The sequence below is a fragment of the Rhinolophus sinicus genome, chromosome 2 (genome assembly GCF_057876585.1).
Source record: "Rhinolophus sinicus isolate RSI-liver-muscle chromosome 2, RSI-T2T, whole genome shotgun sequence".
Taxonomy (NCBI): domain Eukaryota; kingdom Metazoa; phylum Chordata; class Mammalia; order Chiroptera; family Rhinolophidae; genus Rhinolophus; species Rhinolophus sinicus.
This window is the reverse complement of record NC_142502.1, coordinates 161,606,043-161,627,699: the sequence shown is the minus strand read 5'-3', so window position 1 is coordinate 161,627,699 and position 21,657 is coordinate 161,606,043. Positions and strand designations below refer to the sequence as shown.

The 21,657-nt window shown below is 36.9% G+C and overlaps 1 protein-coding gene across 6 annotated transcripts in view; it reads left to right on the top strand.

Annotated features, from left to right (window-relative positions):
• MTA3 (metastasis associated 1 family member 3) overlaps window positions 1-21,657 on the top strand; it is a 178,379-nt gene that overhangs the window by 137,714 nt on the left and 19,008 nt on the right. For 4 of the 6 annotated variants that reach the window (XR_012496310.2, XM_088796193.1, XM_074331928.2 and 1 more), the window contains exons 10-15: window positions 3,506-3,580; window positions 5,344-5,402; window positions 10,244-10,368; window positions 12,939-13,090; window positions 13,950-14,172; window positions 21,256-21,342. Coding sequence is in view for 5 of the 6 variants with exons in the window: in XM_088796193.1 (XP_088652319.1) it covers window positions 3,506-3,580; window positions 5,344-5,402; window positions 10,244-10,368; window positions 12,939-13,090; window positions 13,950-14,172; window positions 21,256-21,342 (721 nt within the window). In the remaining variant the exon portion in view is untranslated. Of the gene's footprint in view, window positions 1-3,505; window positions 3,581-5,343; window positions 5,403-10,243; window positions 10,369-12,938; window positions 13,091-13,949; window positions 14,291-21,255; window positions 21,343-21,657 lie in introns of those variants that run through there. The other 2 variants (XM_074331929.2, XM_088796194.1) reach the window with 2 other exon arrangements.

Genomic DNA, 21,657 nt, shown 5'->3' with positions numbered 1-21,657 from the left:
GTCTGTTCCTTGCAGATTGGACACCTGGAGTGATCAGATCAGATTTGGTGAGAGGACATCCATGTAGTGGCCCCCGTGGGTAATCTCTGCCTCCTTGCCTCTTTGTCCACTTTGTTTATGTGTCCTTTAAGCAGTCATTGGTGTGGCTAGGAAAACAGGCCGATTGATCTCCATAGAGTAGATAACCTTATCCACATGATATATTAATGAGTATCTTCTGTGTAGAGGACACATGTGCGTGAGAATGGAGACAGAAATATCCTCACACGCAGTCCCATCCTGCTTCTCGGCCCCACAAACCTCATTCCTAAGCCTCATAGTTACCAGTCCTCTAACTTGTTCAAGTCCCTAATCGTTGTGACAAGTAAATAACCACAGTTCATAAATAGGTATGGATTAGTACCTCTGGCCATTTTGCCTTCAACCAGATGTTTAATGTTCCACCCTTCAAAGCACCTCCCTTCTTCACTATCTTCAGAGCCGCTCCTGCTTGGGGCTGTGAAATACTATAGCAGTATACTACTGTATTTTGCTGTGTATAATGTACTCCCGTGTATAATGCACACCCACATTTTGGGCCTAAACTTGCAGGGGGAAAAAATCTTTTGTTTTAATTTTTTTTTTTCCTTTTTAGATTTTATTGGGGAAGGGGAACAGCACTTTATTGGTGAACAGTGTGTACTTACAGGCCTTTTTTCCAAGTCAAGTTGTTGTCCTTTCAGTCTTAGTTGTGCAGGGCGCAGCTCAGCTCCAGGTCCAGTTGCCATTTTCTAATTGCAGGAGGCGCAGCCCACTATCCCTTGTGGGAGTCGAACCGGCAACCTTGTGGTTGGGAGGATGCACTCCAACCAACTGAGCCATCTGGGAGCTCAGCGGCAGCTCAGCTCAAGGTGCCATGTTCAATTTTAGTTGCAGGGGGCGCTGCCCACCATTCCTTGCGGGACTTGAGGAGTTGAACTGGCAACCTTGTGGTTGAGAGCCCACTGGCCCATGTGGGAATCAAATCAGCAGCCTTCGGAGTTAGGAGCATGGAGCTCCAACTGCCTGAGCCACCGGGCCGGCCTTGTTTTAATTTTTAATTCAAAATTTTATTTGTTTACAGTTAGGTACTTGTTTTTTGTATTATAAAGGAATTTTAGCATTTATTTTTTTAGCGTATTACAGTACAAGAAATTTTATGTAACAAATAATTACACAAGAACAGATACAAGGTATAAGAAATTTTATGTACCGGTAACAAATTTACGATATTTACACATCATAGAAGGCCAAGCACTCTTTGTTGTTGCAAGTTTGTCATAAGTTCAACAAAACTGATTATAGGATTCCAGGGTATTTTGCATATGGATATCGTTACAGATCTCTAGAGTTACACTTTTAACTCATAAGCATAAATAAAAGAATTAAAAACATTTATATAGACACAGACTTAGTACTACCCATGTATCATGCGCATCCTTATTTTCCTGTCACAAATTTGGGCAAAAAGTGTGCATTATACACGGCAAAATACGGTAATCCTGGTTGGTGCCAGTATATCATGCAAAGCCATCTGCCACATTCAGGTTTTTTTCCCATCTAAATCGATCTGTCATAGGAACTCCCTTGAAGCCAAAAGTAAGGGTTGAGGGAGAAATGATGCTGCATCAGGAATAGATGCGCCGGGGCATGTTACTCGTGCGTTCACGAACTCCTCTTCTCCCTGATAAGGGAGCGGTGCTGCTGAGCACACCTGGTTAGTCCCTTATGGCTCAGATACAGTCTGGATCATGATGAAGCTCAGGTTACATGGTCCCTTAGTTTCCTTTTGTCAGGCTTCCAGGTAATTGCATGCTAGGGGGTTATTTCTCAAAAGAAGAATAGTTAGGAGATGAAGAGGTTTTTGCTTGCTTAAAACCGTGGGGGGCTATACCAGTGACTGTCTTATGAGGTACCCTGTGAGGTCTTGCCATAAGCTGCTTAAACCGTCCCTCAGAGCCTTTCAACTCCATTAGATTGCTTGTTGGGTTGGAGACACCTGTTTGCTTAAGTTGCAAATGCCAATGACTGTGCTGATCTGTTCCTGTACGGAGACCACATTTGTAACTACTGTTGGAGTTGCCCCTCAGTTAAACTTAAAATAAATCCCTTTGCCTGAATTCCATCTGTTTGCTCTTTAGGCCACATAGGTGAGTTAAATGTGGAGGTGATAGAAATGGCATGGATATTTCGAATGTGGGTCACAAGCTGCAGCGTGGTCTGGGAAGTGCCGTTTTAACTAGGGTTTCCAGACGGGAATTCCCACCTGTTCTTGGGAATTTTTGTCGCTTTTCCATTCCCAAATCCTGAGAAAAGTTGGTCAGGAAATTGGGAAAATCGACTACTCACAGTGTATCTCTTAGACATTTTTCCTATTTATTGCTAGGGTTTCTGGGTGGGAATTCCCACCCGTTCTTGGGAATCTTTTTCGCTTTTCCATTCCCGAATCCTGAGAAAAGGTGGTTGAGAAATTGGGAAAATCGGCTCATTGAACCCAGGTGGTTGGTAGTATTGGTCGTCATTTTGTGGAAATGATTCATCGTGGAGAACAGAAAACAGCTTATATCTCGGGATTTGGGAACGGGAAAGTGAAAAAAATTCCTGGGAATGGACGGGAATTCCCACCTGGAAACCCTAGTTTTAACCCTCAAACCCTGATGGTGCATTAGTGACAACTTGATGGGAGTCAGAGACTGAGAATTTAGCCACCTCTCTGTAAAATCTGCGACAACAGCTAAAAATCAGGCATTTTGTTTGCAGGTTTGATGCACTCTGATTTGCATCTTAACACGTTGCTTAGGGCGGGGTTTAAATCCCTCTTGAAGATTCTCGTGATCCGTACGCAACGTGTTAGATGACTAACAGATCGCCCTTTACAGAGGGACGTATTGAATATATTTGGTTGTGGGTCTCATGAGTGGGAGCTCATTTGCCCATTTTGGAATAATGGAAAATAACAAAGGCAAGTTTTCTATTTTTCTAATACGAACCACACTCGTCTATATTCTTTTCAGAGATGCAGGTTTTTATTTTATTTACAACAAAAATAGGTCAACATAGAGCAGTTTTTAAAAGGACGAGAAATATTATGCCAGAGACCGAATGACACCCAGTTGTAGCTGACAGTTTTGGAATTTAAAGTAACTCTGTCGAAATCTGTTTAAATATCATTTCTAAAAATTATACTTCAACCCCACCTATAGCCCAAGAACAGCTCTCCTGAGTAAGTCATGAAATAGTATCAGTCTTAAGGTTTATAATTTTTAACAAAATGGGAAATGAGAAATGGAATGTGTTGTATTAGAATCTCTAACTGAATATAACTTGTTTGGGGTACCCTTTGCTAAGAATTAATTTCCGTTTTCTCAAACATTTCTCCTAGAATGAACTTCCATGTGGATAGTTGCCTGCTTTTACAGTAGTAGTTTTAAAGGAAAACAATTTCTACAGTAGCTTGTTTCCATTATCATGTTAAATATTTTTTCAGCTCCCTTGGAAGTCATTGACTAGCATCATTGAATATTATTACATGTGGAAAACTACTGACAGATACGTGCAACAGGTAACTTTTTTTATATTGCTTCCAGTACAGTTTGTTTTGTTTGCTTCATCTTTTCTAGACAATTTTAAGTTAACGTGATTTCATATCCTTAAGATACTATTTTAAGATTTTAGTCTTAATTTTTTTATACTTCAGAATTTTTAATGAAACCATTTTGAAAAGCCGGTAGGCAAGATACCACTAGAGAGGCAGTTTTTTTCCTTGCAGATGCCTGCTGCTTCATCTCTGTGAGTATAGTTGATGGGAACGACCTGAACAACCTAAGATGCAATGTTGGCACAAACCTTTTAAACCAGTTATTTTTATGAAGTATTGAAAATTTAGACCAGCCCCATCAACCATACAATTTGAGATACTTTAAAATGTCTTTGGAAACGTTATATGACATTTATGTGGATATGTCCCCTAAATCTTTGACCTTAACTGGAGTAGTTGGTCTTATCTAGTTTGATGCTTTGGTACTTACTATACATACATTTTTCTCCAAAATTATTTCCAAAAGCAGGCAATCATTTATTTTTGAGTCCTTCCCAAATGTTTCAAATTGAGGTAATTCTCTTAAGTTACTTACATTGAGTAATATTACTTTTGGGGAGAAGCACATTTCCCTGAAGTGAACTCAGTCAGCGCTTGTTTTTATTGTCTTCTAGTCACATATCAGAACTGGTAAAGAAAGGGGCAAACATATTTAACCGAGACGTTATTTTTCCCAAGTATGTGATTACACTGTGGCAAGTGTTGGATGTGTAAAAATACATTTTAAAGATCACTTTAAAAGTTAACCATAGTGAGTTGAGATCGTGAGTAGTGAATAGCCACCCATAGCTTGTTGAAAAATTTCCAGTGGCAACATTGTTTATAATTCAAAAAATGCTTACTTGAAATAACTGAAGTAGATGTGAAGACCATGTGCTCTGAAAACCCGTGTTATTCAAAGCAAAAAGCGTCCCTACAGATGGTGGAGATGATGTCATGAAGAATGGTTGAAAAGCGGATAAAATTCTTTTCAGAAATTTTAACTCCATCCCTAAAAGTTTTAAGTTGTCTCCCTAAATTTAGTTTTTGTTTTCTCCTCATTGGGAAAATGGAAGATTGCTTAGTATTTTACTTTGTCTTATTGTTTGATACCTACCACACGTTATTTTTCTTCCCTATTTGCATTCATTATTGTGTTAATATCTGGATTTGATGACATAGTCTTTTCCCGTTTCCTTTCTCTGCATTTGGTTCCTAAAATCTGTTGTGAGTTCAGCCAAGCTTTAAAGTTTACTCCATATCTATCTCCCAGCATTTGAGGGTGAACACTTATTTAATTGTACTTAGAATAGTTACTCTCTCTTTTTTCTGCCTGGACTTTGAAAACTAATCATCTCTGAGTATTTTTCTGAAACACTGCTTTGGTGTCCTAAAAACACAAGGATTATATGTTGGTTTGTTTTTTCTCAGAAAAGCAAAAAAGAAATAAGGTAGAAAGTAAGTTTGAAACGTGAAAATGGTTACTTACAAATCCTGTTAATTCACTCATGTGGGAAACGGGGTTGTTTTTAAATCTAAGTCTAAAATGTTATTAATACTTATAGTGCTGTACCTCAGTATCTAGTGACTTTTCTTAGAAATTACTGCAGTTTAAGAATATGCACATCTTAAAATGGCAGGTTTTAAATTATACTTTAATATTTCATTTTCTTGTGAATTTTTTAAAGCAATGAAGTAATGATTATTAGGCACTGTATGTAAAATATTTTATCTATCTTTTGAATTAGAAACGTCTAAAAGCAGCAGAAGCTGAGAGTAAACTGAAACAAGTGTATATCCCAACTTAGTAAGTAATGAAAATCTTTTAAAATACTTGTTATTAATTCTGTCAAAACTAAATGTCAGTTTCAGCAAAATTTGAACTTTCTTCCACTACAAAGCATGAGACTTGCTTCCCATTACACCACTACAGTGATATATTTAGAGAGAAAAATGGCTTTTAGAGAGAGAAACTCCAAGTAGACTAACAAAAGGAGAGGAAGAATTTCATGTACTGCACTTCTATCACAGCTGCAGGGAAAGCATCAGGGAACTAACCTATGATACTCTATTATTTGAAGCAAATGCGTTTCCGAAAGCTAACAACTTATGAAACTTCTGAGTTATAGAATGGATTAGTTTGGGTAATGCACATTGCCCATTTGAGATACGTTGTTTATTTGGTTGATGATTTTACATTGTTTGCATGGGGGAAGGAAAAGTTAGGAAAAATAATTAGAATCATACTTTGTAAATGTTGGATAAATAATGAATAGATTTTGATTGTTCCGGTCTAGCATTCTGTCATTGTCCTTTGGATTTAGAAATCATTGTTATATCAAGCTGAATGGCAATTTTCTTTTCATCTACGTTTTAAATGAATTCTAATCTCTCTTTTTTTGAAGTCTTTAGAGTTTTTTGCATTTGTTCAGGAAAACTTAGTTTATTGAGCACCATGTTTATAGTGCTATCCTAGGTTCTTTGGAGATTAAAATGAAATTTACTACGAAGTTTTCTATGTGCTATTCCAAGATTTTTCTCACTCTATGAGCTCAGCACAGTTGTTTTATAGTTAGCCTTTTGTTTACTAAATTTTGATATGTTAAGACATTTTTATGTATAGGAAGGAGGCCTTAATATTTATTAATCTTTTATCTCAAGGCAGATAATATGTAATTTACAGGGCTCATAATTTTTGCTCAGAGCTGTAATGTCCCTTTTGCAGAGTGATTTCTAACATTTTTTAAAATTATATATTTTATTTGACTAATTTATAAAAGTACAGCTCCCCAAAGAAAATACGGGTACTGTTGCGATTCACGTGTGTTAGATTTTCAAAAGCAGCATAGCAGCGTTCTAGTCCTTGGCAGTGCTACCGCATTGAATGGAAAGTGCATTTAGCCAGGTGTCACCTAGTAACCCACATAATTGTTTCTCTTCTGTGTTGCGTTGACTTTGGAGTCTTAATCTAAGTTAAAGACCAGCACACTGTAGTCTGCGGACCAAATCTGACCTGCTACATCTTTTTATAAATAAAATATTGTCGGAATACAGCTGTGTTCATTCCTTTATGTGTTGTCTGCATCTGCTTTTGTGCTAAAATTGCAGAGTTCAGTGGTTGCGACACAATTACAATATCCACAAAGCTTAAAATGTTTACTGTGCAACTCCTGATCTAAATGAATGCTTTTTTGGAGCCCAAGACAGAGTTTCTAATCACACTTAAAAAAAAAAAAAAAGAAAAAAGTTACATAAATCATATATATAAATAGAATATATGAAGCAACACTATTGAGTTGAATAAGAATCTGAGTCCTTTGAAGAATTTTCCAGTTAACTCTGAAATAGAATATTTAAAAACAAATATTAGATTAAGAGTTATTTCATGCTGTACATTCTTTTGAGCCTGGCAGCCTCCTATATGAAGAGTACTCTGTTCAGTACAAGAAGTATTATAGAAAAGTTAAGAAGACAGGCTACGTTCTAATTACAGATGCCAAAGAGCTTGTCACCCGGTGTGACAAGTACTATAAGATAGAGAAGAGCTTTGATGTGGCTGGTATGATAGGTAAGGGCCAGGAGTTGATCCATCTGATGAAGAATGGAAATAGATTTTAAACAAGGAAGTGTTACGATCACATTTGTGATCACTTTAAGATGACTGGCTATCTTTTGGAGAATGGTTTGGGGAAGGGGAGTGACACTGGATGTAAGGAGACCAATTATGAAGTTCTTGGAGAGGAAAGGTGATAGGAGGTGACCTAAAGTCATGTCCCTGGAAGTGGTGCATTGCTTGGAGGTGACTGACTTGTGTGGAGGAGTGGAGGGCAGATGACAGGGTTGAGTCCCAGATTTCTGGCTAGCACTGCTAGGTGGGTTACTGTGCCCTTCACCAAGCTAAGAAACTATGGAGAGAACCAGCTTAGGTCATTTTGGGTTTGTTCTTGTTCACAAAGAGGTATCAAATATACTGGTGGCTATGTGGGTCTTAAACTCCGGGGAAAGTTCTGGGCTAGAGATACGAATTTGAGCTTCAGCAGCATGTTTGAAACCATGGATGGGATTTCTTAGGAGGAGCAAGAACAAAAAAGTGCCCTGGACCAAGCTTGAGGAAATGCAGTATTTATATATCAGGTATGATAGCTGAGTATGATAGCTGAAAAAGGAGAGTGAGGTGAGGGCATTATTATCAAAACAGGAGAATGTGTTTCAAGGAGGGAAAGAAATGAGCAGTGTCAGATGCTGGTGAACAGTAGCCAGGGAACTGAATGACATTGGAGGACATTGGTGATCTTGAATGTATTAGTGAGGACCGCACGTGAGCCTGGGAGCTGCAGACGCTGAAGATTTGCCACTCTCCAGACAACTAACTGGAAAGGGCAGTTGAAAGCATTCTTGATTTTGAGGGGTAGGTTGAGATAGAGAAATGGGAAAGTTAAATAGGAGAAATATCTTTACAAGGTAATGAGGAGGGTCCAGGAAAGAGGATCAAGTATATATACAAAGTTCTCAAGAGGGCAGGATGGGTGAAATCTGGAGCACAGATGAGCAGGGAGGAAAGGTTCGGACATTAGATAAAAAGAAGGGCATTTCATATAATGCAGCCGTAAAAACTTCTTTATATGTTTGTCTTTCAGTAAAAGTTTATTTAAATGGTCACATTGACATCAGTCATTTGTCCCCTGAGAATTAATCTGTAGGTATTTGGTTTTGCAAAACATATTTTAAGTGATTCATATTTTAAGTCTATATTTAGTCTTCACATACTTGTTTCCTTTTGTAATTATTATAATATTAAGGTCAGTGGTTTATTCAATCAAATAACATTGTAGATTCAGTTGAACAACTGAAGTTGTGTTTACTGTTACTCTTTTTTAGACAGCTCAACTGTAAATTTGTATTAGCTCTTTTTCAACACATATATTTAGCCCTGGGTTAAATGTCAGAAATTTTCATATTTTCTGGGAAGCCTTCTGACATTATATCAGTCATTTAATTTCCAACGGGCCAGCATTTCTATCTATATATAATATGATTTTTTAAAAATCAGAAAGATTATTATATCCCTTGGAAATGTTAGTCATTCTAAACCACCACTTTTCATTTCGTACATTTTCACATGAAAACTATAAGAAGAGAAATATATTCTGTCTGGCTTAAAATGTGTTTTAAAAACCAGTTTGTCTTCAAAATGCATTGTTGGCGCAGGTCAGAAGTGGAAACAATAGCCCAGTTTCTAGAATTGGGACCTCTGTGTACAGGGAGGTTCAATGATCTCTTCTGTGGGTGGTGTTGGGGAGCCACCTCAGAGTTAACAGTAACAATGCCAGAAAGAAATCTTAATTTGCCATCAGGCCAAGCTTACATACTAAGTTTTCGCTGGTAAATGGAACTGTAGGAATGAGAAATAGCCACGAGGAAACTCCTGAGCCGACTCCGTGTTGAAACTCCAAGTGTCTTGACAGTAGTGACTGCTCATTACCTCAGTAACCACGGGATGATGCAGTCTGCATTTAGTCATTCAGCATTTGCTTATTTTCTGTCTAACAAAGAGACATGAAAGCTCCTTGAGATCAGGCACTGTTGTTTATGTTGAATGAATATGAGTTTATTGAGGATATACTATACGTACCTGAGCAGTATTCTTGGGCGTGGCTTAGAAACAGGGGAGTTAGCCTACCCTAGATGGGGAAAAGTTAGCCAGGTTTGCCCAATAAGAACCAGGGTAATCTGGGCTGCATGTTTCTGAGCAATTATGGCCTCTGGGAAATTTGAATGTACACTGCTGATGTTACCTTTCTTCTCCTAAAAAATTTTTCTTGAAAAGAAAACCTGAAAATACATTTATTGGTTTTTCTAATTTGAAATGCTATGTAATCTTCCTCATAAAACTTCAAACATAGTAGAAATTATGATGAGGAGCCAAAATCTCCTGAAAACGTTAACTTAACCTCTAGAGCAGGGGTGTCCAAACTGCGGCCCACGGGCCAACTGCGGCCCGCAATCCATTTTTAACTGACCCACAGCAAATTCCAAAAATATATTTAGTTTACTTAAATAAACCAGGTGAGGCAATACGTACTTCACCTTGAGTGAGTGGCCCGGCTGTTTGTGTATTTTACCTCATATGGCCCTTGTTGAAAAAAGTTTGGACACCCCTGCTCTAGAGATATGCCCTGTTGACATCCGATGTCTGTGTTGAACATGTGGCTTTTGTACCGTTCCCTCAAGAACCATCGCGTAGAGTCAGCAGGTACAGGGACAGTGGTTTTCTCTGAACATGATGCACTGCCTTTGGCTTAATTTATTTGATCCAAAAGAGTGTTTTATTTTTCTTAGGAGAATTGGTGATATCTTATAAAGCTTAATAACTTGTCTCTTTTAAACGCATCGGAGGGTATCCTAAGGAAATTGTATTTAGATGGAGAAGATAGATGGCTATCTTTATTTTGTGAGTGTCGGGTATTAGAGATTAGTTCTTACATAGCCTTGTATTGTAAAGATGAATGGTTTGGGTTCACTTTTACCAATTTATTTCTCTAAACATTCAGATGTTTATTTATATGTGGTTAAGATAAATCAGTAATGAGATATAAAGCTTTGTCGTACAACTCTATTTTATGACCTCACTTTACATTTCATTGAAAGCAGCAAACCAAATCCCAACCAAATATCCACCAGCAATGGCAAACCTGGTGCTGTGAATGGAGCCGTGGGGACCACGTTCCAGCCACAGAATCCCCTGTTAGGTCGAGCCTGCGAGAGCTGCTATGGTAAGTTTTCTCCAGCAGGGCTTTATTTTCTCTTTGGGGGCCTGTTTTCAGTGAAGTGCAGGGAACCTCTGGCACGGTGGTTGGGAGGTGTTGAACAGCTTTCTCGAGGTATGTGAGGCCAGTACTTTGCAGGGGCAAGTATGGAGCCTCGGAGTGAACAGATGCCCATCCTTACCTTCCACCTGCACATTAAATTTAGGTAATGGGTTTCTCCTTCGATTTGCTTCTGTGGGGTCCTGTGTATGTCGAGTGTTCCACAGCCGTGTTAGCTATGCTGCATTTAGAGTTGTTACTAGCTTTGTGCAAACCATGGACCCATGAAATATACCAAATCCTCTTTTGGAGTTTCTCAGGATACTTTGACAAATTAAAGGCTCCAAATAAGTCTGTAGGAAAGACCTGTATGTGGATAAACTGCTATTTATAGTCTTCAGACCAGGTTCCCTCCGAGCACTGGTTTGGGACATGATGCTCTGTGGTATTTGCTTTTGGCTTCAGGGTCCCAGTATCTTTGTCCACGTCAAAAACCAACCAGAGGCTGGCAGTATTACATATATAGTGGGTTGGTGAGATGCACTGTCCCATAGTTGATACACTTTTTATGTTAATTTGAAATCTCAAATAACAATATACTCTTAATGGGGTATTGGTAACATTATCTTCTGTGTTTGCTTCCAACCAAAGTGGCCTGGGTATGAGAGGGGAGAAACCTAATGTTTATTAAAAGTCTACTTGGTGCCCAGTTTGTGTCAGCAGCTCTTTGGGGGAGCCTGCTGCCTTAAGGACATGGGGATGAGGGACTCTGCTCCATACTCCATGCCAGGTTTCAGCATTAGAAAAGGCTTTTAAAACCAAATCATATAATTATCTCTCCTGAAACTAAGGAAGGTATGAGCCAGACAAATTGTTGACTTCATAGAAATGGTACATGTGTAACTATTTCTGCACCATGGGAGCACAGGGGGAAACAGTTTATGGAAAATTAGCTTCTTTTGGTCAAAATTTTTGTATTCCATCATAAATGTCTTTGAATTGGGAATTCTTAGATTTTGAAGTCCATTTATATTTAAATGAAGATTAAAAGAATCCTGCAGATAAATGATAGTGGCTTAATCTATCTTATTTTTTATATACAAACCCCTTTCGCACTCATGTATTTTCATATATCCTTTAAATAATTATTTTGTCATTTTTATGTGCGTATGACAAGTAAGCAATTTTAATTTTATAATATTTATTTTAGATCCGTATTTTAAAATAATCTATTATAAAATGTATCTTAATATAGTATAAGGTTTATCATTATAGGGAAAATTTGGTGTTTTCTGTTTGTCACTTTTTAATTGAACGTAAGTTAACTATGGAGAAAGACATTTGTTGAAAAATATTAAATTACATTTCATTATTAGTTTGGGTAAAAATTTATATTTAAATATGAGTGAAATTATATTTTCAGAATCCAATCCATGTCTAATATATAGAATTTTTATAATTTGTTTGTGCGTGTTTTTTAAAATAAACTTACTTGTTTTTCAAGTTACAAGAGGATAGGTTTTTAGGCTGTTGCTTGGAAGGAGTTCTCCAAAAATAATACATAAGGGCCACAGTATTCTCAATAAACTAAAAGGCAATGTGATTGTAATGATCCCTGTATTTTCTTTTTTTGACATTGGTTTGGTTTGTGTTAGTTGGAAGTGTTAGTTGACACCTTGCTGTGCTGTCTGAACATTTTGATCTGATGTAACAGATCAGGGGAAGAATATGCCAAGGCAAACATAGAATTACAATCATTTTTATGCACCTTATTAACTTAATGTTTCAATGTCAGAGTTTTCAAACTTCAGATGGGGATACTTTAAATGTTATATGGCAGTAATTTAAACTGAAGAACAAAACTAACACAGTTTTGCAGTGTTTTGATACATCAACCAAGTTATTATTAGGTCTTAAGCTTGCTGTGATCTCAGCTGCATATACTCACTTGATATGGACTTACAAGTCTTGAAAGGAATTCTGTTTTTTAAAGGAAGAGATTTAAAATAATTATTTTTGTCTATTAATTGAAATACAGGAATGGAAAAGAGAGACCTGTTTCTGTCACAATCCTGCCTCTGGCGGGGGGGGGGGGGGGACACCCTCTGAGCACCTTAAACTCTGGGTAGTTTCTGAACGAACCATAGTTTTGGAAATCTGAATTTAAACTTTAAGCACTAATAATAACTTATTTCCAGAAATGTACACAATAGAAAACATTTTTTAATTAACAAACAAAAACTCCCTCAGCAGCATAATATATTCTATAGGCTACTTCACCTAATAGCCTCTTTTAATAGATACCGCAGGCACTTGCTATCTATAGAAATACATGGTTTTAATGAATTCTGAATCTTGAAATTATATGTACATATTAGACTTGCATGTTTGCTTGTAAGCTAGGGAAAGAAAGATAACATTGTAAACTGAAAGTGGCTTTGGAATTTTTTTTAAGTATTTGAATATATGTGTATTGGTCTTATAAATTATATATTAATAGCCTTCTTTGTTTTTTCTTATTTTTCCTCCATCATTAGCTACACAGTCTCATCAGTGGTATTCTTGGGGCCCACCTAATATGCAGTGTCGATTATGTGCAACCTGTTGGCTCTATTGGAAAAAATATGGTGGCCTGAAAATGCCCACCCAGTCAGAAGAAGAGAAGTTATCTCCCAGCCCCACTGCAGAGGTACACAAGCAGTAGTCCTTTTAGTGTGGAGAAATGGCATGCATTACAATGGCTGGATCAGTCCTTGAAAACAGAAGTACAGTGTTGGATAATTTAAAAGCAAACAAAGCTGTTTTTATAGCTAAACAGAACCCCAGTATTCAGGGCGGGTATGAAGAGGGGCAGAGACAAATCAAATCTTTTCAGGTATTCAAAATATTTGTCTTGTGAGATTACTGAGACAAAAGAAGAACAATGGGTGTGGGAGGCATTAGCATAAGAAGAGAGCTTACAAATTAAATGTTTGCTTTAATTGCTATTTTGCAGTCTATTTAGATACTATTGAAAACGTGTCTTATTACATAAAGTAGAAATACAAATTGAACTTTTTTCCAGGCCTGGGCTATCATCAGAGGGAGGAGGTATGGACTTAATCTTGAGGTGACCAACAGTTGAAACATGATTTTAGTAAAATCCTCATAGATTGCGGATATCAAGCACCTGGAGGGTCTACCAGAGGGAGACCACTCTTTGAGTGCTACCAGGATCTCAGCAGCCCTTCAAGGTTAAAAAAATAATAGTAATCGGATTAACCCCTTGGCAGTTTTTACTCTTGGGAATATGGTTTTGGATTGTTAAGGTCAATTTAAAAACAAATATAGGATCACACCGGGACCCCCAACCCAGTTTTCTCCCCTGTTCCCCACCCCCTTCCCAAAAGCACACACTTTTTATGTCTCTTCTTTGGGGGTAGGATGGTAAATTACAGATGCTTCAGTGGAAGATTTAAAACTGGCACTTTTCCTTGAGCATGATGCAGGTGGCAATGCCCCGTGACCCGTGCTGGGCTTCACGTGTTTGTTGGTGTCTGATTCCGCAGGACCCGCGCGTCAGAAGCCACGTGTCTCGCCAGGCCATGCAGGGGATGCCGGTCCGTAACACTGGGAGCCCCAAGTCTGCGGTGAAGACCCGCCAAGCTTTCTTCCTTCACACTACGTATTTCACAAAATTTGCTCGTCAGGTCTGCAAAAATACCCTCCGGCTGCGGCAGGCAGCGAGACGGCCGTTTGTTCCTATTAATTATGCTGCCATTAGGGCAGAATGTAAGATGCTTTTAAATTCTTAACCTTATGTGTTGTGCTTCTGACCATTTCCTCTCTTTCCCTCTCTTTTTTGTTTTGTTTTTTGTTTTCGTTTGCAATAAACATAAGTTCTTGTGTACAGCCTTTTATTTGGTTTATTTTTTTTAACATTGTTTTTGTCTGCTTCCATTTGTATCATTCCAACCTCAAAGAAAGAAAACAACATTGAAACCTCTGCAGTCTTGATGACAGAGTAGTGCTCAGCAAAAGACGGGTTCGAAGTGGTCCTATCCATCCAGTGGGTTTTGTGGTGGAATTGCCTGAAAAGCCCTTATTGAGGCACTTTTACCTGTAAGGTAGTGCCACAGTAAATCCCCAAGAGTGGTGGTGTTACAGGGAAATTCCATAACTGAGACACACTGTCCAGCCTTACGTGGATTCATTAGGTTTGAATAAAATTTGCCAATTTACACTGATTAAAAATTTTATGTCTTTGTAGACCTCTTGTTTTCTCATGAACCTTTTACAATTATATGGTATTATGGAAGTTCATTGTTTCATAACAACTGTTAGATTTATTAGAATATTTAGCAAATTATAAATGAATCTTAAAGTCTTTTGAATGAATGTTCCAAAAATACACATTTAGTTTTTACAAGCTAGTGTCAAATTTATTATGGTTGAGCATTCTTCCTGTTTGTCCAATTTGGTTTCCATTTCATAATCATATATCATATATATTACCACATAACATTTACATGACTTTATTACTCTTCATTTTCAATGCATTCAGTCTTGCTTATGTTTCAGTTTTTTGTTAGAACAAAAGTCATACGTACCAATGAATTGTGGATTGTTCTGTTATTACTAGGTACCCCTAAATGTGTCCATAATTTATGTGTTAGCTCTAATTCTAGTCTTGCTATTTTCAATCACATTCCTGGCTAGCATGTGAGAGCCATGCAACTTTTTTCCTCTAAAGGATGGGGAAATTTGCTGTCTGGCTTAACAGATAGGAAATCTTAAAGATACTCAGATGCTTTATCTGTGAGATAAGAAAATTCTGATTATGAGATGTTCCATTTAAAGAGGGTGTCATAAAAGGAGTAATGATTGAAAAACATTTTGTTCCTAAAGATAATTTAGGAAAGGCTTTAAAACTTACAGGTAAAAGCTTCGTAAGAAGACTAAAAGTGCTTTGTAAAGGGAGTGGAAATTGGTAGTAATCGCTGAGTTCCATGGAGGGGAAATCTAGCTACATCAGACTTACTTAGAGAATTTAGGCTTCCATTGACGTTTCGTGCTAGCATGTCTGAATTCATGGATTTGTGCTATTATCACTTATTAAATCCATTTTAAAGAACTGGAAATATTTATATTCATCTAAACTGCTTAGCTGATTTAAAACACATACCTTTATATGTAATTTCTTAAATAAAAAGAATAATAAAACATTTGAGAAAGAAAATGAATGACATTCTTCCACTAAAATTGGCCGGGATCCGGTATCATGTTGGTTCCTCTGAATGGAAAAGAAACCATTACCAACTAAATTGGCTGCTGAGGAAGCTTGTGTTTGTCATGGCTCCTCTGTTCATTTCTCAGTGAATTTGCAAATTGTCTTTGTCTTGAGTATTCTTCAATGAGGTATATTTTTCTGTTGCCTCATTTTAATTTTCCCCTCAATTGAAAGGCCATGCTACTAAAAAACAAACAAACAAAAAACATTAAATTACCTATATTTTATTTCTACAAACATGCTGATGCTGATAATAATAGTAGAATAGTCATTTGTTGTGATGAGAGTCACAAAACCTATTTTGTATTTAGCTTCATTGGTCGAGTTACATAGAGAATTAGATTCTCAGAATAATTTCACTTTGAGATTTAAAATTACAAAGTTTCAGCAGCCATTTTATCTACTCAGTTATTTTTTTCTTTTTCTTTTTTTTTTTTAGAGAAGCAACTAACAAACTCTTCCTAGCATCTCATTTATTCTTTTATCATCTTTTTCCTTCTCATATGTACCTTATTATAACCTCTTCAACAGATCCTTTGATCTTGGCTTGTTAGCAAGATTAGGTGTTAATAACTATTGATGTCCTTAAGCAATCCTGTCTTTGGTCCAGTGGGAGTGTATAAGGTTTGTGTGTGTTTGGGGTTGTTGTTTTTTTGTAAGCATTTCTTGGTTTCTCAAAGGCAGTGGTGAACCTGTCCCTCACCCAACAAGTTAAGAATCACTCTGATGCAGTATGAATGTTCTTTCAGATCAGGTGAAAGTTTAATTCTTGATATAAGTCGATCCAATTAATGCATTTTAGAGTAATTCATCAGTCTTGGGAACGGAAAGTCTTTCTCCCTGTGAATGTCAGCCTCTTCCTCTTATAAGGACTATAAAAGTTAACCCCGTTAGCAGAACCATCACAACCAGTATTATAGCCCGAGTTAATGGTGACAGATTGCATGAGAGCTGAGAGGTGAGAAGCTAAGGAGATAAACTTAATTAGATGGGGGAGAGCATACTCGTAACTGAGTTCTTAACTTAATCCTTGTTTAGAGGAAATTTTGGGGGGGGGTTAGAGCAGCATTCTATCCTTTCACTAAGAAACCCGTATTAAGGGCTACAATACAGTAAAATGGGCACTCTTGTGTAAAGTGTCCCAAAGAAAACACAAGATGAAATAACATCTGTGAGAAGAAAAATTGGGAGGCTGAGAGGGAAAGGGGGTTGGGAAGGAGACTTCCCACTATACATCCTTTTAGACTTTCAATTTTGAACCATGGGAATACATTTCCTAGTTTTAAATAGTCCAAAAACTGAAATGAATATATAGTATGACCAGCATGTTTTAAAAATATGTACATATACATATAGGGAAAATGATTTTTAAAACCCATTTTCCAAATACCCATTTTAATAATATACCTTTATATGTGAATATATAAGTCCATGCCAGAAATTACTAACATTAGATTTCCTGAGCCAGTTCTACCCACATAGATAGTGCTTATTAAAAATGCATTGGTAGACCAAAAACCAAACATTACATAAAGACAAGCACCGTGTCCTTGACCAGATTTGCAGACCGATAGCATGGTTGTAACACAGCCTCAAGTTTCAGACAGCTTGTCTCTTTCCCGTCTTGACATCATTCAGTAAATATTAAGCCTCGGTGTAATAATGGTGTTTCTCCTTGGTTATTAACCATCAGACATATTACCTCTGAGTTACCAGATGACTTCAGCCAAAGATCTAGAAAATCACTCAACACCTGATGAGCAAGGTTACTGTTTTAAGATTCATTCAGGAAGTAGGTGTTACTAGCATTCTATAGGTGACACTAGATCTTACAGAAGTGGGTCCAAATGATATACCCGCCACCTTTGTAGCTTGCATTAGTCAATAAGTGGTTTCTGAGTTGGTGACACACCAGGCTTGAATGACAGCAGCATTCTCCAGTATGGAAGTTCTCCAAGTGGCACCTGGAGTCCTTTTTTCTTGTTCAAATATGCTAATTTAGTTCGGAAATATCCCAAGGTCCCATTTTCACAAGACATGTTATATATTTAATGAGTGTTTTCTAGAGATGTCTCAACGAAACAATTTTATATGATCTTTTGTGATGTTTTAAGCTCTACCATTAGGAGAGAACAGTTTGGGTTTTTTTAATTTTGGTATTTTGGGTAGAGCGTTTATTTTTAATACAAATTTGTTTTTGAATGGATTCTTTAAATTTTTCTTAAGATACAAAAGTGATTACAGGTCTCATTGCCATTCCCAGTCCTACCCTCTTCAGGGGTAACCACATAAAGTATCCAGTGGTATTCTGGATTACGTTTTTAAAAATTAGATTAAAAAATTTTTAAATAGGTTATTTAAAAATTAACCTAAGAATTTTTAGGTTATTTTCAATCATTTTCTGTTATAAGTTACGCTGCAACAGATATCCTTATGGATATCATTTCATACTAATGTGTGAAATGTGAATGTATCTTACAAGATAGATCCGTAACAGTAAAACATCTGGGTCATGGAACATACATTTTGAATTTTCATAGTTGTTACCCAGTTGCCCTCAGAAAACTACAATTTACACTTCTACAATGTCTAGAGAAGAAGACCTTGCCAGCAATGTTGCCAATCTGAAACTCTTGACTAGTTGACAGACGACATGTAAGTTGTATTAGCTTGCAGTTCTCATTTTGAATGAGACAGGAATCTGCATATACATGAAAACCATGTGTATTTACTCCTCTGTCAACTATTTTTGCCCCAGCCTATTTTCTATTAGATAAACTTCTTACTGACTTGTAACTTTATATTTTAAGAAAGCTCTTGCTCTGTGGTATGTGATACAAATACTCATTTTTTCTTTGACTTTGTTTATAATGTATTTGCCAAGCCAATTAAAAAAAAAAAAAAAGGTTGAACTTATCTTTTTTTTCATAGCCCTGGGTTTTGTGTCTTGTTTAGAAATGCCTCTACAATTTCTAAAAGAAAATTCTGTGGATGGTTTTATTTTAACAGAAATCTTAAAATCCCTTGTGAGATGTTTTTGTGAATTTTAATTCAGTGTTTACTTTTTACAGTTTTTATATTTTATTTTCTCCCTTAATATTTCCAAAACATTTTAGAAAAATGGCCATGAGTTGCAATAAAAGTAATAGTGTTTTTCCGGGTTTACCTCAAGGAGATGTAGATCGTCCTCTTGGAAGCCCAAGACACGTGCCTTGTATCCAGTCAAGTAACTTGAGTGAGATGCAGATGTTCTTCCTCTCTTTGGGCAGATTTTTGATTCCTTCTAAGTTCTTTGGGCATTTCTCAGGTTGCTTTCTTTATCTGTGCACTTTTAATGCATGGTAATGAATTTGTTTAAATAGGTGAGTAATTTGGGAGCAAGGACTAACAAGTGGCACCACTGGCCTGGTCTTGAGTGCAGACTAAATTCTTTTTAACCAACTCAAGTGTGGACCTGATTATCCTGTTTTCGATCATTCCCTCTGGGCAGAATGTATTTTTCCCACTTGTGTTCAGTGTATATCGCTGAATGGCTGCAATTATGTTAAACAGTAACTAGGTAGTCTTAGCACCTTTTGTCCCAATTTCTTCATAGTTGAGACTAAATCCTCACCACCAACTACTTTTTTAAAAATGCAATGAAGATTAGTAAAATATGGATCCTTCTAAAGAGCTTTGGTCTCCCACTCAGGTGCTCTGTAAATTGTCACTTGGCACAACACGTAATGAATCCAACTAATTGAATGAGAAAAGCAGATTAGGACAGTTTCAAGTGAAATATTTTGGGGTAATGTGTTGGTGCCCCCTTTGATGATTCCTGTCAAGGTGATAGTTACATGGGAGGCCAGCACTTGAGCCACATGGGCACTTTCCCTGTGGGCTTTGTAGACTGGAATAAAGAACAAAGTTAATCTCATTACTAGTAATACAGTGATTGCCTCTGTTCAAAACATGGAGGAAATAACCAAGATGATTCATTCAAGCTTTGTTTTATTAATAGAAAAGAGAAAATTTTCTCTTTTCCACATCCCAAATAGAACTTGAATTTTAGGTAAATTAATAATATGAGGAAGGAATTATTCAGTATTAACTCAGTGATTCGACAGGTGTTTAAATCTTGAAGGATTTGGGCTTCATTTTAGTATTTAGATTACTCTTCCAAAATATGCTTATCATATTTCCACCTGTACTTTCACTATTAACAGGTGCAAATCTTCATAGCTTAGTAATTTTATTCCCCAAAGGTAATCAACTGAATAGGAGGAAAAGAAATGGAATCATTATAGTTGACAGTGGTTGCATAATAATTAGCCAGTGTTTGGAATACCTATTCAGATTCCTATGATTTGACGATCTCTTTTGTATGTGCTTTGTCTTTTTCAATATTTTTTAAAATGCTATTTTCCCACCTTTTTCTGTGTAATAGTTATTAGAAAAGAGTTTCCTTGGTGAGGGGGCTAGAGCTTATGAAAAAGTTAATTTTAAATTATTTGAGGTTCCAGATCGAATTGTACATTTTAACACTTATAGTGCAAAGAACTCCTGTTGATGTCAAAGGAAATTTCCTGTATGTATGCCTAGAAATGTGGTCTTCGACTGTGAAAGGACAAATTCTCTAGTAGAATCGGAAAACCTGTAGGACATTTTTGTACAATATTTGAAGGTGGGAAAAAGGCATAAACTTAGCAGAATCATACCTGCTAAAGCTACTGTTACGCTTCATAACAATATCTGCCAATTTAAGAAACTTCAATACGTTTTTTGTCCTTTCAAACTCTGTTTTTGTAGCGATTCTGATATGAGAGGCAGCCATGTTCCACATCTCTTCTAATGACAGCTAATTAAAATGCAGCGAGTGTTAGTGTCGTATACTTTATTCTTCTGTCTGAAATGTTTTATGGTAGGGTATGAGAAGTGTGATGTGAACTTTTATGAACTAACATCCATCCTCACAGTATCTTAACTAATTCTGACTATTGGATGAAATACTCTGCATACAGGTGACCTTTTAAATCTCAGCACCATTGACATAGTAGGATAAGAAGGATAGAAAACCAGTAATAAAGCCAAATGGCCCATTTTTACCCTTGGGAGGCTCTCATCTAACAGAATTGAGTTTCACCGAGCTAGATGCGGATTTCTCAGTGGAGCACCACACCATCTAGGTCAGCGGTGGCCAAGTGGGCTGCCTTTGTCAGCTCTTTTTTGTCTTCCATGCCAGATTAACCTTACATTAGGATTGATTCCACCTTGTACTTCATGGAAATTTTTCTAATATAGAAACGCCATGGCTAGAAAGGAAGCATATTTCCACTCCTTTTCAGATGGCCACACACAGAAAGTGTGTAAGATGTGTGGTAGCTACACTCACGGGGTTTCAGAGGGAGTGTTTCCAGGTAAGTCTCTCATTCATTAATTTGGAACTGGAACTGGAAATGGTTTTCTCAAACCCAAAAGGAAATTACGCAGGAATCTGATGATGAATATTTTGCACTGTTTTCCACTTGCACCTTTTGTTTCTGCGATGTGTGTAGTATAGGTAGAGAAATCGGCCTCATTGGTTGTCTCCATGTTTCTCTCCTCAGATGCAGACAGACATGCTGAACTATCTGGAAGTCCACTGAAAAGCAAAAGCACTAGGAAACCTTTGGCATGTATCATTGGGTATTTAGGTGGGTATTTTCTAATAGACAAAAAACTCAAAGAACCATTCCTGTATCTTATAAATATTTGGCTATTCTAAATTGACATACCTCAACTAAAGTCAAGCCTTTCAAATGCCTGAAATTGGATGCCTTCCTAAGTATAGTCAATTTATTTTGTTTTAGAAACTTTTATTACCAAAACACATAACTCAGTTATTAATATGCTTACTTTTTCCAAAAAAATGGAATGTACATTTATGGATAAAAATACAGATGAAGCAAAAATAAGAAAATAAGAATCACTAAATTATTAGAGGATGAATAGTCTTAATATTTTGATTT